Source organism: Myotis nattereri (assembly GCF_964212035.1).
Source record: "Myotis nattereri genome assembly, chromosome: 4".
In the NCBI taxonomy this organism is placed as follows: Eukaryota; Metazoa; Chordata; class Mammalia; order Chiroptera; family Vespertilionidae; genus Myotis; species Myotis nattereri.
The window spans coordinates 25,934,229-25,952,371 of record NC_138079.1 but is presented as its reverse complement, the minus strand read 5'-3'; the positions used below and the strand labels follow the sequence as shown (position 1 = coordinate 25,952,371).

The following is an 18,143-nucleotide window of genomic DNA, read 5'->3' as shown; positions in this document are numbered from 1 at the left end:
TGCCCACGGCTGATCTAGAGCCATACAGGACAATTGCTTAGAGGTGATTTAATTGTTTAATAATGGTACCTTTTTGTTCTGTTCTCAACCAAACCTCTTGTGTTCTTCCCAGCAGAGGGGAAGGAACAATATATTTTAAGCACCTATTTATTAACGGGTCAGACCCTGAGCAGAGCTTTCTCTGCTTTGCCTACAGGCATTGCTGAGAATGCAGACATAGGTCTCAAGAACCAACTGGTAACTAGGTTTCAAATTCTAGCAGTCAATCCTTTCACAGTTCTGCCCCCTCACCGCCATGGGGGCCCGAAGGTAGAAAAGTAACAGGATAAACAAAGAGAGACTTTCGGGCCAACAATTTTGCTCAATGCAAATAATTTTAACTTATTTCATTTATTTATTTATTTGTATTATTGTCAACACTATTTTATTTAAAACAAATACCAGCCTATGAAGCCTTAGATAAGAAATACTTTTTTAAAAGTCTGCTGAGGCAGGTTTGTTTTTTGTTTGTTTGTTTTTTTGTTTGTTTTCTTCCTAACTGTATGAATCCAGGCAGAAGTCCTTTTCCTCTGACATGAGGGGATGCTTTGCTGAAAAGGTTTGAAGATAACTGTCAGAGCATCTGCTCACCCTCCTCGTCTGCCCAGCTGCAAGGCCCAGCATGTTAAAATCCTTGTCCACCTCTTGGTCCTATTGTTCCTCCCAGAGCTTCACACAGATAGCATTAGCAATGTCTGCAGAACTGGGCGCAGGTTGTGTATGACTGTGTTTAACTTCTCTGAGAGTAAAGTACAGTATTTATGCTCATGGAGCCCTCAGGCCTGCTCTAGAAGTCTTCCTCTGTGACACTGGGGTTAGACTCAGTGGGGCAGTTCTCCTGGTCTTGTCTGGGCTCACTCATGGATCTGTGCTCAGTTGCCGGGTTGGCTGGGGGCTGGCTGGTCCAGGGGACCGGGGTTTGGACATCTTGGGGTCCATCATTCCGCCCACCACAGCAGCAATACCTCGATCCACCAGTGAGGGAGCTGGAGCAATTGCAAGGGATGAGTGAGAACCTTACAGGGCATCCTGGTGCCAACTAGCTTGAGTTAGTCCTGCACATGCTGACCAGGGAGGATCTCCAGAGATATTTTAAGTAAAAAAAAGTGAAATGCTAAACAGTGCATATCATAAGATCCACTTTTATCTGTATACGCATAAACAGAGGATTTCTGGTTTGCCCAGAAGAAAGGATATACTAGTATATAGTTAATAAGGAGGCTAGGGTCTGGAAGGTGCCATCCACACTGCACCATTTGCATTTCACACCATGGAAAACAGCATATGAAATAACAGTAGTAAGTGTACTATCTGGTTTTGCTTGCCGTATAAGATAACATTTGTACAAACAAAGGACTACTGCAGCCTAACAAGAGATGCAATAAAAAACTGATCCAAATCAATACCGTTTAAGCCCTGTTATATATATGGGGAGGCTGCTGAGCTCTGAGCTGAGTAAGATTTCTGAATGCACAATGAAGACAGCGAATACACGATTATTAATAATAGTAATGATAATGGCCTTCATTTGCTCCTGCAATGCAATTAGTTTCACAGTGGGGCATGATATACATCTGAGGACTAGCATTCGGTTTTCACTCGCACCCCCAACTTAAAGGCGTCAGACAACAGTTTACATAAAAGGCCCATCCTGTGTTTTGTTTTGTGCCTTTATTTCATAACTCAACCTCTCCCAGAGCCCCAGCTGCTTCTTTTGATTAAATCAGTGGACAACTGTGTTAGCAGCCCCTTGGGACGTAGATGCTGCAGCCTGCGCACGCTCGAGAATTAATAAACACCACAGCACAAACGGGCTACCCAGAGGGCACCTTAAAATATGTGCATCTCCCCCCAATACACTGTCAAGGACGCATGAGGGTCCCTGCGGGCTTGACTGGGGGGGAGGGGGGAGGTGAATGGAGAGCATGTGAAAGAGAGGGCAGGACCAACCTCCTCTTCATCCTGAGCAATCTCAAACTCAGCCCCTTTGTGGGAGGGAGGGCGACTGAGAAGGACACAGATCAGAGCTCAGGGCATTTTCAGGGGAAGAGTGGGAGGGAGAGGGAGGAGGGAGGTGGAGGGAAAACAGATAGAAAGAGGAGGCGGGAGACCCGTAAACTCTGGAACCGTCTATTCATCCATCACCTTCCCCAGCCTCGGGAAGGCAAAGGCGCCAGGAATAGCAAGGTCGAAAGAGATGATCACAGATAAAGGAGAAAAGATGAGAAGTGGAAAATAAACTGGGGACGAAGCTTTAAAGAGGTTGCTGCTGCTGATACAGACACTGGCACTGTCGCCAAGGCAGGAAAACAAGAACCACTGTCCTCCTAGACCCCTGGCCCCCATCACCCATCACAGGAAGCGTTTTAGAGCCACTGTGCTTCCAAGTTCTTCCAGCTCTACACACAGGGGCCGGCCACCTCAGGGACCAGGGCCGACACCTTCCGGCTTCTTTAACAGTTTGTGCATCTCAGCTGCAGCATCTGGACACTGATTTGGGACAGACAGACAGGGGCAGAGGTGAATCCAGCCTGGGAGGCATTGGCGTGGACATGGGGCAGGACGGTGTCACTCACCTGCAGCTCATAATGCAAGGAGAAATGGCCATGGACCCCAACGCTGCTCTAGCATCTTTACCATCGATGTTATTACCCAGCATTCCCAGAGTGAGCCTGTGGAGGACCCGCGTCCTGGTCCTTCTCAGTCCAGACTCTGTAGACGGTGCAATGTGACACAGCCTTCCTTGTATCTTGTACCTTTGGTTCCTAATATAAAAGTCCCCATATATTTGCCAAATAACAAAATTTAAAAAATTCATAACACTGCATCTGGGATCTAAACTTACTTATATAAAATTTAAAGTTCAAGCTTTCAGTTACCCCTACCAGTAAGTTTCTGTAGAAAAGGACCAACATCAGCACCCGGTGTGTGGGGATCGAGGTCTCTCTCTGTTCTGTATGTGCCAGAGCCAGCCCTGAAGGTTGCCTGACAACTCCCGTTCCCAGTCCCCTCCCCGCCTGCCTGCCTCGGCTCTACAAGTTGTAAAAGCTAAGACCTAGATCACCTAACCTCCCTTGCAACTAGGCGTGACCATGAGATACCATTGTGATCAATGACATGTGGGCAAAAGTCTCTGAGAGGGAGAGCCCTTCTAGGATAAAATGGCAATGCCTCCACAGGAGAAGGCTTTTTGCTCATCACCGTTTGCCTTTCTCTTCTATGTTCTCCCTCGGTGGAATGCAGAGATGATGCCTGGAGGTGCAGCAGGCTTCTTGTGATGTGAAGACAAAGCCACTTATTAAAAATGGCAGAGGAGAAAGGCAGACCCTGTGAGGGCTCCAGCTGTTTTGGACAGGCAACTTGGAACTGCTTGTCACAAGAGAAAAACTAACCTCTATCCCTTTAATTCCTTGTTAGTTGAACCCTCCCTAATTTGAAGTCGACCTACATAAAACAGTAGGTAAAGGCCAATAATGACTGTAATAAAATAGAACTGTAATAAAATGAGTGTAATAAAATTATACACATATATACATATACATTATTTTCAGTTATCCAATTTATTCCGTTTTAAATTATCCAGTGAGATCTAGTATGTAAAATTGTTTTTAAATTTTAAAGTATTGCCTTGGTTGGGGTAGCTCAGTTAGTTGCACCAAAAGATTGCCAGTTCCATTTCTGGTCAGGGCACGTGCCTGGGTTGGGGTCTCGGTATCCAGTAGAGGGTGTACAGGAGGTAGCCAATTGATGCTTCGCTCTCACATGGATGTTTTTCTCTCCTTCCCTCTCCTTTTTCCTCTCTCTAAAAATCAATAAAATATATGTTTAAAATATCATCAAATAAATAAATAACTTTTAAAGAATTGTTGATGTTATATAAGATTGCTCACTCCTAAAAGCCTTTGAAACTTCAAAATTAGTGAAAACAAAAATAAATGTTTCTGAACCTTTGTGAAAAATCCTAGTCCAATGGGGACTCACAAAAATAAAAAGTCGGAAAAGCCCTGCTGAAAGCAAGATTCCAGCAATCCTGCTTGTCTCGCACTTGAGTCCCCTAATTACTGGGCAGTAAAAGGCCTTGTGAAATGGAACTCAGTCACAGAACCCCACGGAGCCCGGGTAAACTGATACAGTGCAGAGCTGGACGTGGACTGGGACATGAAAGAAAACAAAGGGACAAGTCTGACAGCCCGAGCACCCTGTGAGGGCGGGCCCACCTATCTGCTGCTCTGCTGATTTTGGATTCTGCACCAGACGATGCTATAAATAAAGTCAGAAATAAATATTCCGTCAGCGCATCCCTTGTTCTTGCAGCCTGTGTGTGTTCAGCTGCAGAGCAGTCCTGGCCTCCCTTCAGCTCTCATTATCCTAATGGCTCTGCCATAAAAGTGGCAAAAAAGACTGCTCCTGTGACCCCACTTGTCTGTGCCCACATCACAGGAGCGGCCAATCTGTCTGATTCCATGTCTTGGCAGGAAAAGTTTAGAAGGAAATAACAAAGGGCCTGAGCACTGTCTTACCAAGCATGTCGTTGCCCACCATGGGGACATCACAGCATCTCCATCTTCCTCCTCACCCTCCTCCAACCGGTGCTAAGTGTCCCGCTGGGCCAATGTGTTAGCAGCCGAGAAAACCAAACAGCTGCTCTGGGAACCAAGACTAGCAATGGGACTCGGTAGAATTAAGAGAGAATTAATGAAAGGAAGTGACTCCTATTGACTGGTCACTATTTACTGACTGACTGAAAGCTAAAATGTTCCAAGCACGGTAGCGAGTAAACATGGTTGTCTGTTTGGACGCCATAAAATCTGCACGTGGGAACGTGAACCTGCAGCACGGGCTCTGGGTAATATAAGTAACTGTAGCCAGCGATGGCCACGAATCAGCACTGGCCTGCTCCTGTATCTCCGAGGTGCTTTAAAACTAAATGGATGTGTGCATCGCATTTCTGTGTGTTCACAGTGTGTTTACCAAATGAAGCGAGCCATTTTCAATGTTTGTTTTTAAAATGGTTCTCACAGAAATGCTTAGTGAGAGCCTGTGGATGATGTGCTACCCAAGGGAGCCTGTACTCACCAGCTCAACAGAAGAGACAAACATCCCCCTCCGTAGGCTCATATCAAACGAGGACGAGGATGTGCACTGCATGTGTCAGATATCCTCTCCCAGAGCATCCACATGAGCAACACCCAGCACTGCCCCACACGGGGCCCGGGATCCCCTCCGTGAACCTCGGCCCCAGAGCTCCCGAAGCTCCCACAGTGGCTATTACCTGTGTCGGAGCTGCCTGGGCAGCACACACCTTTCCCGCACTGCTGAGTTTTCCTGCTGCATGGAAGCCAGTCCCACCCTGTGCACATTTGCAATAATGAGGATTTTCTGAAGTGTGTGTGTGTCAAGGCTGTCTGCAAAGATTCCTGCTTTCTCAGCTTTATAACTTTCACTGTCACCCACATTTCTTCCTTATCACCGAGCCAGAGGCCTGTGTCTTTTTTTTCTTTTTGTATAATTCCATTTCTTCCTTTCAAAAAGCAAAAAAAGAATCATATGGGACAAGGAAGACAAATGGTGCCGTTTTCTCATGGACACACACACTAGATTTGGGTTTTCACAAGTCCTGTCTTAAACTCTGAACGTATGGCCTGTGTCCACTGGGAAAAGGGGCACAGATATGTACTGCTGGGCAGTGGCTGGGCTCTGGGCCAGAGGCACCTGTCTCTTGCCATGTGGGCCTCTCCATAGGGCAGCTCCCAAAAGGCAGCCAATGAATGGTCTTGTTTAATACAGCTGCCCCGCCGACCGAGACCAGTCAGGCGGCAAGTAAGAGAAACAATCTTCTATTTTATCTTTATTTTTGGTCTCCTTGTTATAGTGATTTCACCTTCACCTTAATACAAAACTATTTGACTTTTCATTTTTACCTAAGAAATGCAAGTACATGCATTAAAGTTTTTATGTTAAAAAAAAATCAATGAAATCTAAAGTTGGGGTGCAACAATTCAATGATAATGAATGCTATGTAATGAAGTTATTTGTATTTAGTATAGCCCTGGACAAAAATGGTATTACAATAGATTCTTAAAAACTATAATAAATTGGATACGAAGTCATTTTAGAGTCAAATAAACATATGGCTATGCCCTTTAAGACAAGCAACATTCTTTCTATAATAATAGGAATAGTTATCACATATCTGGATCTTTTTGTCAACAACCAAAATTTGGCCAAAGGCTGTGTGAGGGTCCCAAAAAGAAAAGAGGCAAACTTGAGAAAGACCTACGTCGCTGATCCAGGGACAGCAGCTCAGGTGGGCAAAGGCAAAGTTAATGGACCAGAAGTCCCTGCAAACAGCCTGTCCTCAACAGATCCTAAATGGGCCAGGATGAAGGGAGTGAAGGAGAATATGAAGCCATTGTGAACCAGGTCTTTTTTTCTGTGCAGAAACACACATGGTGGTCCGGAAAGATCATTTAAAAACCGTCTCCATTCAGTTTCAGCTACAGAGTCCTCAGCCAGCCACCAGAGCTGCTTTTGATGGAGTCTAGCCATTTTCTTCACATCATGAGCTCCGCTCCCTGTTATGTCATAGTGTAGATGTATGGTCTGGGCAACACCCAGAACTTTCCTCCTGTGGGAATAGAACAGTCCTTTCCAGAGTCTAATGCAATTGTGACACTTCACTTCCGCTCTGTCACACAACTGCTTTGTGCAGTTTCACTTGGCCACTGCTGGATCCATGCATGATTCCCCAAATACCTAGACTGACTGGTTTGTATCAGGCACATTGTTAAGTCCCAGAGCAAGCATGTCAAACTCGCGGCCCACAATGAATATTTTTGTGGCCCAGCCAATTTAATAGTACGTAAGAAACATTGAATAAAAATTTCATAACTTAATGTTTACAGTATCCCGTTACACATAATCCTATATAATAAAAGGTTAATATGCAAATCAACTGAACAGCAGAACAATCTGTTGCCATGACACACACTGACAACCAGGGGACAAATGCTCAACGCAGGAGCTGTCCCCTGGTGGTCAGTGCACTCCCACAGGAGGAGTGCTGCTCAGCCAGAAGCCGGGCTCACGGCTGGCATGTGCAGCAGTGGTGGCAGGAGCCTCTCCTGCCTCTGCAGCAGCGCTAAGGATGTCCCGACTGCCAGCCCCCAAGGGCTTCCAGACTGCGAGAGGGAGCAGGCTGGGCTGAGGGACCCGAGTGCACGAATTTCATGCACCAGGCCTCTAGTTATTAATAACGAACTACAAAGTTTTCTAATGACTGATTACTATAATCATATTGCATTAATTTCCCTTGCATGCCTTACAAGCAGGCGCACCATTTCTCTCCACTAATACTAGCAGCGAATATTTTAGCAGCCGTTTGCCATGTCATTAATCTTGGACTAACTTGTTTGGTGTGTGGAACAGGAAGTATTTCGCTTTCAGAGAACAAGAAAAATAGGTTTATTTGCATTACGCTTATTAATTTGTGCAGTTATTCAATGTCTGGTAAGTTAATGTTCAAGAAAAAATATTTTTATTAAAATGTTCTATTATTTTATGTTAACGATTACTCATTTATTTCAGCCCTTTGTATCCCGCATGTCTCTATCGAAATAAACCTATGTTTTTATGAAAATTGAAGCTTTTGTTTTTAGGCGGCCCACATGAACTTAAACCTTATTTGGCCCATGTTAGCCTTTGAGTTTGACATGCTTGTCCTAGGGAAAAGGAACGAGTCAGGCTGGCATGATCCAGGCTCTTAGGGAGATCACAGTTTCTGCTGTAACTTTCAGTGCCTCTGATACTGTGTCAAAGGAAAGATTAACGAATAGACCAGCTCTGCTCCGAGGTCTCAGAGAAGGTGAGCTAATGCAGGTGCTTTTACACAGCAACCTGGAATATGAGTGAAGTAGCCAGGTAGGGAGATGAAGCACGAAGGAAGGGGAGTGCTATGTTGGGAAAACTAAATACTAGCATCACTGGAGTAAAAATAACAAGGAAATGGGGCATTTAGGAGACTTAGTGACACCTCCATACAAAGGCAGAAGTGGTGAGGGAGAAAAAGGAGGCAAGAATGATGGACCTGGACACAAGGCAGGGCAACTTTCTGAGAGGGAGACACCAAGGAGATGTTTGGGTGGGAAAGATGCTGAGTCCAGCTTTAGGGACACTGAGCTGGAAGCACCTGGAAGACAGCCAAGGGGAGAGGAACAGAAAGTTGGGTTAAGGATGTGTAGGACTCCCTTAGCAGGGATGTATACAAACCTGGGGATCTTGGCACAGAGTGTAACTGGAGCCATGAGATGGATGAACTTGCCAAGGGAGAAGGTGTACAATGAAAGAGAACCTGAGAAACCCAACACTGAATTCACAGGCAGAGTATGTTGGTTAGAAGTCAAGGGAGGAAAGGACTCGAGTGCAGCAGCCCTGGAGGAGTGGGGCCTAGAATCAGCATTTTTAATAAGCTCCCCAGTGGTCCCACCAGTGGGCAGTTCACCTTGGAGAAACACTCCAATTTGCATATAGCTTAGATTACCGTAGGTAGACTCTAAATTAATGCTTGTTGAACAAACTTGTTTTTTAATAACAATATATATTGGCAATCTCTCATCATTGTATATATTCTTTATTCTTTCATTCTTTTAATCACTGTGTAGTACTCCATCAAATGGATAAACCATAATTTAATCTAGCTACTGTTTATGGACATTCAACTTACTGCTTTTCCTTCTCCTTTTTTTCCTATTATAAACAATGTAACAATGAACATCTGCCTATTCTTCTATAAGTTTATCTTATTATTAGTGTAAGAGCTTTATATACAATCGATATTTAGCCCTTTGTCATACATAGTCACATTTTTCCTTAGCATTTTGTCTTTGAAGTTTATTTTGTTTTTTTAACTTCATGTTTTTGCCCCGTGTTAGTTTGGGGTGTTTTTTAACATTTATATAGCCAAATGTATTCATTTTTTCCTTTGTAACTTCTTGGGTTTGTGGATTTCTTAAAAAGGACAGCTGCCCCCTAACATCACTGGGTCTTTAAAGGATCAAGCATTGTATACCGTGTCACTCCTTGGATCAATGGTACCTGTCACTTGGACGGAAAGGTTACTTCTGTCCAGGTGAGTGGCAACAGAGCAGGCTATCTGGTTATTCAGGGTTACCATGTGACAACAGCAGTAGTCAGCATCTGGGTCGTCATTGACTACAATACTTCAACAAGCCATTCACATATTTTTTATTTGATAATAACATAATAAACTACCCAGGGACATTACTGATGTTCCCCATAGATGAACATTTGCCTTTGAAACTAATACCTCGTTATTTCAGAGCTTAAGGGCACTAGAAAATGAGTATGGCAACCTTGAACAAGAGTAAATCCCATGATCCACTTCCAGAAGAACAAATTTTATGAATAATATTCACACTTTAGGGAAGTAATAACTGTTTACAAGATGCACTGCACTATACTGTAAAAATGTTATAAAATAATTACATGGTGTAAGTCATATAAGTACTTAAAAGACTTTATTATATGCTTATGTCTAACTGAAATCCACGTAAACAGTCACATTAAACACATTCTTTATGCATTATACTTGAAAATATAAAATACAAAACCAATTCCAGTATTTCTCATATTAAACCTTTTTTTTGATTGTTTTAGCTTTCTTTGACATCGTAATAAAATGAAAAAGAAGTACACAAACAGAAAAGTCTTAGGTAATATTTTTAAACCCTTTACTTTACCTACCGTTATTTAATATTTCCAAGATAATTCTGCCATACAGGATCAAATGCATTGCGCTCAAAAATGTGCGCTCACCAGCCCTCTGCAAAGAGGGGGCTGCTGGCAGCACAGCTCTACAAAGTCCTCTAGGCCTCCTGTCTCTGAGGCCGCTCAGTCACAAGCTGCCTGAAGGTTATGGTGATTCACACAGGACTAGATGTTCGAAGAGAAAGTTATGACGGGGGATGGTCCTCCCCTCGGATGCTTCGGTACTTAGCCATATCTTCTGGAAAGACTTTAGAAAGCTCTTGAATCAACAGGCTTTTAAATTTCTAAGAAGAAAAATGTACACTGTCAAAACAGCTTTGTTTGTGACCCATCACCCAAGTTAAAGACTACCCCCACCCCTAGAGCCCTCTGAACGAACAGAATCTGCTTTGCCCTCACGCAAACCCATGTTCCAGTGCTGCCTGCTCATTGCCCACGGATGCCCACGGATGCAATACTTGGTGAACCAGCTGCAAAAAACACTTGCAACTATGTTACAGGTACATTAAGAACTACCTGAAAGAGAAATTCACCTTTCAAATACAACTTCTTCCCTCCTGCTTCAAAATGAAAGCAGGCCAACCTATAGGGAGCCAGCCACACAGGTTGAAATGATTTTTGCACACAGCACACGTAACAGGAATCTTCAAATAATACTTAATTAAGCAATTAATGATTTGAACCACATCATACACACTGTGTGCAAATAGCTCAATCAAAGCTTTCAGAGCACCTGGAAACCTGTCTACACCAAATGCCATGGTTTCCTGACCCTTATCGGCTTAATATTCGTTGTACGCCAGTCTTAAAGGCAGCAAAGTACCTATCAGCACCTCAAAATCTTTCTTATAAGCTACACTAAGAAGAAGCTGTATGGATATAAACAAAGATGTAATACACAAGTAAGAATACTCTCAAAGGAGACTGCACTCCAACAGGATAATAAACACGCACTGCGCAAAGGCAGGCCGTGGAACGGCACAGTGACATTCACAGGTCTCAGACAGAATGAGGCCAAGCGACAACAGAGGCAAACTGAAGATAAATCACACAGTCCCCGCGCAGTACCACCAACAGGAAACCTCTGCGTCACCCACAGAAGCGTGGTGGGACCTAGCAGAACACATCTGGACCACACCCTGTCCATATAGAGGAGATTTCGGCTTGACGATGCAACTCACTCACACAGCAGTCCGAAGACTCACTACTGATTAACGCTGTTCTATGCCCCAAGGGTGACACTGAGTTCAACAGCAACTCAGTCCCAAGCTGACAAAATAGAAATGAAGCCACACTAACAGTGACAGCAAAGCCACCTCCAGGCACGCTGCCTATCATCAGTACAGATACCCTGGGGGGACACTGGAAGCCCTGCGACCTCACCCGTGACGCCTGTCACTGTCATCCTGAGTGTCTCTCTGCTTGCTCCTCACACTGTCTGACCCTAAGAGGTCACAACAGAAACGGAAACAATGCGGCTGGGCCAGAATCAGGAATGGGGATGGAGAGGCAGAGGGCTCCCTGTATGAGGCCAACAGAAACGGGAAACCAGAAAAGGGATGGCACCATCCAATGAGAGGAAAAACAAACCACACAGGCTCCAATTTGGGACCATATTTGAGTGACTTTAAGTAAGAAAAAACAACGTATCTCCTGCTGTAGATGCCTCCTCACAGCAAAGAAACAGAGCAGGTTCTCTGTGGAGAACTCTGTGACAGGGGATATGGTTTAAGTCTGGAGTCTGAAGCTGGAGACCAGCACCCACGAAGAAAAACAGAATGAGGATTCAAGACTCCTCCAAACCAAAGAACCACAATTACCGGAAAAGGCCCAACAGAAGGCATCACTGATATTTAACTTTGTTTACTACCTGGCGTACAATTCAGAAATCTCAATTGTGTAATGTAATAAAACAGGTGATGTTTTACCAAGTATGGAAAAGAACGACAGTCTATTAGCCAAATTTGCTTTTTAAGGCTTTCTGTCCTGACGTTTTCTGTTTACAAGAGCCTTACCTTCATCGTATCAATCTTCCCTTTAACTTGTTCATTTTTCGCCAGAGCTCTTTCCAGGCACTCTTTGGTGTAGAGTTGTGGGTTTCGACCTTGATCTATATATCTGGAAACAGGAAACATGGAATTAACACTCTCTTGGCTGATATCTATTCTCAGTTTTCTTATGGGGAAAAAAAAATTAGTTGTCTATAACTTCACACGGCCTGTTCAGAAGAAACGGTGTCCGGGAACCAGGTACGTTAGGATTCCTTCACTTATACAAGGATAGATGATGTGCTCTCATATCACTTGTAATAACATGAACAATTCATAAAATCAAGTAATGATCACTTAATAACCTGGCAAGCTCCACAGCCACACCACTTCCCATGTGCAGCATCCATGCCTCCCAAAGGCTTCGTAGCCATTACCATCTGATCCTCACAACCTGCGAGGTTAGGAAGCTCCTGATGAGAGAGAACTAAAAGTGGGCCAGGGCTTCAGGACCAGCAACATGGGGGAGCCAGGGAGAGCCCTCCAAGATACAGCCTACTCTCCAGGTCCCCGTCCCCTTGGGGATCCTCTGTGGAGGGAGCTTGGGCTGCTGGAAGAAGAAGGGGGGAGAGCTGCAAGTGGATAGCCGGGCCCTGCTCACCCCAAGATTACTTTAAAAACTGTTCCACTCTTTCAGTTCTATTAAATAACCTCAGTAACTTGAATCTAACAGAGAGAGGGATTCTCTCCAATAATTTAACAGTATAAAACTGTTTCCTGAAATTTTCAACACTTGTCTCCAAAATGTATTCATGATCCCAAAGATTTCACTAAGCATACTGCCTAGACAAATATGTATATTTTATCAGCTGTACGCCACCTGCCTACTTCTGTACCCTGAAGACCTTCATATCACTCAATTAAATCGAGTTATTCATTACAAAGAAACAAAAATTACCACCACCACATTGCCAAGTCCGATTTATGTATTTTAATGCTTCAGTTAAAAAAAAAATCGCTTCAGATCAAAGGCACTGTTAAGTTTCTGTTAATGGCATAAAAACTGGACTCTAATCATGGCAGACAGCAAAAATTAACAAATCACAAGTTCTAGAAATTCCATTGTATTGCAATGTTTTTTGAAATGATGGAATGAAGGAAGCAGAATTATGGTTAACTCTAAACAAAATCCATCCATTTCCAGAGAAAAAAAACCTTACAGATTCAAGTGTCCTAAACAGACAACCATTCAACAGCAATATTATTCAGATTGGGCCCCACTTCTGCCAACACACCACCCTGTGAGGTCAGGAAGCGCTGGACAGAAGGGCCCAGACTTACATCTTTATCTTTGTTACAGACACAATGTGTCTGCCAAGTATGTGAAGGCCACCGTGAGCCTGGAAACTCCTTCTTCTTCATGCAAAAATGACTAACAGTTTGCATCACTGCTTATTAGAGGCCAGAGGCCACCCATTCCCAATACCCCAAGTGAGTCTCCCCCGCCCCTCTGCCCACCGGCTGGGGCTGGGACTGGGGCTTAGCTGGCTGAGGCCCCACTCCCCCTGTCCTTTAGCAACCTCTCCCCATCACCTTGCTCTCATTTGTCCCTCTTTAATGACTCAAGTAGCTACTGGCATCTGTCAATACACACATCCTGCACAGTCATGACCAAAAGAGCACTAATGAGGAAGGCAAAGTAGCCTCCACCTTCCCACACTTCACAAGCCGGCATCACCACCAAGAGTCCAGAGCTTAACACATGTACATGACCTTCACCCACCTGAAGCCAGAGAACTCAGTGGGGCTGAGAAAACATGACACCATGGCCAAAAGGCAAGGACGGAGCCAAGCCTGTGAAAACTGCAGCCTGAGTGTCCTATCTTTGTGGACAGCTGCTGAGTCTCTAACTTCTGGGGATGTAAAATAACAACAGCTCTTCCTTTATTGTTCAAGGAAATTGGTGGTTTACATTTGCAGTTATACCACAAAAAGGGCTAGCATGCTTCTGTAGATCAGAGCCAGTTTCAGGAGGAAGAGGCTGTCAGGAAAACAGCACTGGCGGAGGAAGGACAAGTCCAGGATTTTACTCTTAACTCTGACACTGACTAGTAAATAGCCACTGTAGTTACTTATCAGTTCCTTCACCAGTGAAATCAGGGGTGTGATAACCAAACCAGTGTGATAAAGCTTGGATTAAAAAAAGTAAGAAGTTTATTTCCTGGATGCATTCTCTGGGCCATGACTGTGGTAGGCACATATAAACTCCTGTAGAAAACCGTGAACTGCCTTCCCAAACTTACTTGGCCTAAGAAACTTTTTTTTCAACAGAGTGTGTGTGTGTGTGTGTGTGTGTGTGTGTGTGTGTGTAGATATATATATATATCCACCTCCCAGAAGTGGCAGTCCCAGGGCAGTATCAGAGATACTAGACCAGATTACTTTTCAGGTTGTTTCTGGCTATAATTTTTTAAATATACAACCCACTTAAGACTTTCTACTTTTTTTTCTCTCTTTTTTTTTTTTAAGTTAAAAAGGAAAGTTATATGGCTGACCTAGCTAAGCAAAACTTTGAGGGTCTATGATGTTTTTCCTATTTCATACGCCTCTATTCACAAGTAACTCTTTTTCAACAATATTGAGATTTGTAATTTTTTATTTTTTTAAAAATATATTTTATTGATTTTTGACAGAGAGGAAGGGAGAGGGATGGAGAGTTAGAAACATCAATGAGAGAGACACATCAATCAGCTGCCTCCTACACACTCCCCACTGGGGATGTGCCCGCAACCAAAGTACATGCCCTTGACCGGAATCGAACCTGGAACCCTTGAGTCCAAAGGCCGATGCTCTATCCACTGAGCCAAACCAGTTAGGGCAATATTGAGATTTTTAAATTGCTAATCCCATCAGAACAGGAAACTCCATGTGGGCAGGTGTATTTGCCTATTTTCTTCACTGGCATATCTCCAGGCACCTAGGCTGTGCCTACAACATAGCAACAGGCACTAAAACACCGGTGACCGAAGCAGTCATTACACTACAATTAAACAAGAATTATACTTGAATGAATATCAGAAATGGTACTTACTCAAAAACTTCTAAAGGTACAGTAATATCATGAAGCTGCTGTCTGCACTTATCAATATCCTGTAAGCCGGTCACAATAAAATTCCTGGGGGAAAAGGCAAAAATGGGGGCATTTGGTTAGCTCTCCATGACACCATGGGCACCACCCACAAAAGTGCTCCTTCCACATGCAGGGGTTACACGCAGCTCGTAACTTTTTGGTTACCTACAGAATTCCAAGGAAGGATTTGGAATTACAGACTATCCTCAGATCTTTGTTGATTTGCTTCCTAAACTAGCAATTGCCAATACTGGGGGGCAGGAACCAATCCCCTAGAGAATCTAATGAAAAACATGAACCTTCTCTCAAAAACAATTACCGTGATGTGCATGCGATTTTGTGTGTGGGTTTCAGATAACACGTGAGGTAGTGGACTCCAGCTTAGGAACCCATCCTCCAGGTCTGGGGGGAGGAATGCCATCACGACCTGGTTGAATTTTAGTTCCCCTGGTGGGGAGCCCTCCTACGTCACTGTCACGGGGCTAGTCCCACAGCACTGGGCATGTAACACAGGGTTGCAATCATGGCTGTATGCCTATCCTCCCTGTAACGCTGGGAGCTCTTCTCCAGAGCATTCTCTTCGCGTGTTTGCCTCGGTCCATCCCAGGGCCTAACGCTATGGCCAGCACAACGCTGTTGCCAAAAAATATTACTTAATAAACGGTCTTCGGCCTTTCTCACGCCCCCACCCCCACCCCGCCTTCAATTCCTCCACAGGCAGGCCTCTGCAGCAGGTGGTGTCAGAGCACGCCCAGCGAAGCCCGCCTCCCCTCTGGAGAGAGGCAGGCTCCGAAGTCCCCAGAGTCCAGGAGGAAACCCTGGGAGTCACAAGTGCGCAGGGAGAGGCTGAGATAATGAAGCGTGGCTCCCTCGCATGTGGCCCCAGTACAGACACTGTATTGTCCGACACGAAAACGTCTCCGCATGGGCCCTCCAGGTCCCAGCGAGGCCAAGCGGGGAGGAGGCGGGCGGGCAACCGGCGGCAGCTGCGGCCCGCCCTAGCGCACAGCCTGGAGCGGGGGGAGTCCGGGAGGGACCAGGCCCAGAGGAAACAGAGAGCGAGGACGAGGCTCTCCGCCGGCCCTCGCTCTCCGCCCCCCGCTCCCGGCTCTCGGATCCCGGTTCCCCATCCCCGACCCCAATTCCGGCTCCCCGAGCGGACGCCGCCCGGCCGGCCCCGGGAAACGCCGGCGGACTCGGGCCGCCACTTACAGTTTCTGGTTGAGCCCGGCCTGGCTGCTGGGCTGGAAGTCGCTGACGATGATGCCGAGCTGCCGGATGTTCTCCACGAACTTCTCCAGATGCTCCTCCAGGTGGTCGAACTTCTCCGCCATGGCCCCACGGTCCGCCGCAACACCACTCGCGTCGTCCTGCTCCGCCGCTTCCTGCTTCCGCCCGAGCCCACCGCCACTTCCGTTTCCTCTAGGGGCGGGAGGAGGGGGCTGGATCTGGATCCCGGAGCGCCTCGGGGGCGGAGGGGCGGGCTTTATCTAGGCCCCGCCCCAGAAGCCCTAAGTGGCACCGGTGAGCGGACAACCAGGTGTCAGTCATCAGGACTCCCCAGCGGGCTGCAAGGGCCACAAAGGGTCTGCGGTGAGGAGCGCAAGACCCCGCTCTACTTCCCCTGGCCCTGAACAAGTTCCCTTGTCCCTGAGCCTCTGTTCACGTCAGGAAATCAGGAAAATGAGACCTGACAGTTACCTGAGGTTATTTTGAAAGTTTGGAAGATATGGAAAAGTTTCTAGGAAACTACCAAAAATTAACAAGAAATACTAGGAAGTCAGAATAGACCCTAACCTTTCAATAAACTGGTCAGTGGGCAAATTCTCTTTTAAAGAAATGAAAGGCATCAATCTCTGACAGCTTCTTGCATTAGACTGTCTAAACAGACAAACACATCCCGGCTCATTTTTAAAGGGTTGTATAACTTTGATAGGAAAAATCAGATAACAAGATGGGGAGAAGGAAGTAAAGAAAATACAGTCCAACCTTCCTTCTGAGAGTGGGTGGGAAAAAATCCTAAATAAAACATAAGCAAATTGAATCAACTATCATGTGTCAGGTACCTATTGTTACATAGCAAACCTCCCTACAACTTAGTGGCTTAAAACAACCACCATCCTCCTATTTGCTCCCAAATCTGTAATGTGGGCTGTGCATGGCATTCACAGCTCCTTGTCACTTCAGTGGAGGTGGCCTCACTGGGGCTAGAGGTTCTGCTTTCAAGGTGGCTGGCTCACTTGGCTGCCATGTTGATAGTGGATGCCAGCTGGGAGCTCAGCTGACCTGTAGATGAAAGACCAGGGTCCTCCTCCATGTTAATCTCTCTGCAGGCTTTTGGGGGTTTCTCACCTCATCGTGGCTGGATTCCAGAAGCACATAGCTCAAGAGAAGCAGGCAGAAGCTGTACTGCCTTTTAAGGCCTAGCCTTAGAAGTCCCATCATGTCACTTCTACCAGAGCCTTGGCACATTTAGATTTCCGGAGAGGGAACCTAAACCCAACCTGTACATGGAAGAAGCAAATCACATTGTTGGAAGAACAAGTAACATGGAAAATCTTATTGAAGCCATTTTCAGATAATACAACCTGTCACACTTCATATTGCAAAGAATAACAATGATCTACCGGCCTTTTCTAGGACTGCACAAATGGTTAAACATCTTCAAATCTTTTCTATAACTAAGTCCATGAAAGAGTTTGGAAGAAAAATACCCCCGGTAGATTTAAAAAGTAGACATTTGATAAAATGCAACCTAAATTCATGATTAATTAAAAAAAGAAACCTCTGAGAAAATTAAGAATAGAAAGAAATGTCCTGAATCTAATAAAGGATAAGTAGTAAATTCTTGCAGAAGGCAGCAGACTTAATGATGAAACTGTCACCCCAACTATTCAATATTACTTTACACTGGAGTTCCAGTCAGCTTAGAGATAGTCATGGAAGTAAGTAGCACGTGGCTATTCTTTATGTCCTTGCTATTGTCTGCCCTTATTTTGACATTGAATCTCCTGAATTGTCATTAAAATTTATTTTTCATACCTAAGCTTCCCCATTATATTTTAGACATTTTGAGGACAGGAATCTAAACTTAAATATCCCTCAGAGTCCCAAGTATATGCCAACTAGCTCAATAAATGATTTTTTATTATTTAAAGGCTACAGGAAAAGAAGACAAAGGAAGAAGCAAAAAGAAACCC

The 18,143-nt window shown here is 44.9% G+C and overlaps 1 protein-coding gene across 1 annotated transcript; it reads right to left on the bottom strand.

Annotated features, from left to right (window-relative positions):
* Positions 1-9,266: 9,266 nt before the first annotated feature.
* On the bottom strand, positions 9,267-17,389 carry MED10 (mediator complex subunit 10). The gene is made up of 4 exons (XM_081088782.1): positions 16,156-17,389; positions 14,905-14,988; positions 11,841-11,943; positions 9,267-10,109 (listed from the first exon to the last, which is right to left on the bottom strand). The coding sequence occupies exons 1-4, from the start codon at positions 16,275-16,277 to the stop codon at positions 10,011-10,013; spliced, it is 408 nt and encodes a 135-aa protein (XP_080944908.1). The 5' UTR covers positions 16,278-17,389; the 3' UTR covers positions 9,267-10,010.
* Between the last annotated feature and the right edge of the window lie 754 nt (positions 17,390-18,143).

Coding starts and splice junctions, on each gene's coding strand:
- MED10 (XM_081088782.1), bottom strand. CDS start 16,277: ATGGCGGAGAAGTTCGACCACCTGGAGGAGCATCTGGAGAAGTTCGTG. Junction 14,989..16,155: donor GCCGGGCTCAACCAGAAACT/GTAAGTGGCGGC, acceptor CTTTTCCCCCAG/GAATTTTATTGTGACCGGCT. Junction 10,110..11,840: donor GGAAGATTGATACGATGAAG/GTAAGGCTCTTG, acceptor TTTTCTTCTTAG/AAATTTAAAAGCCTGTTGAT.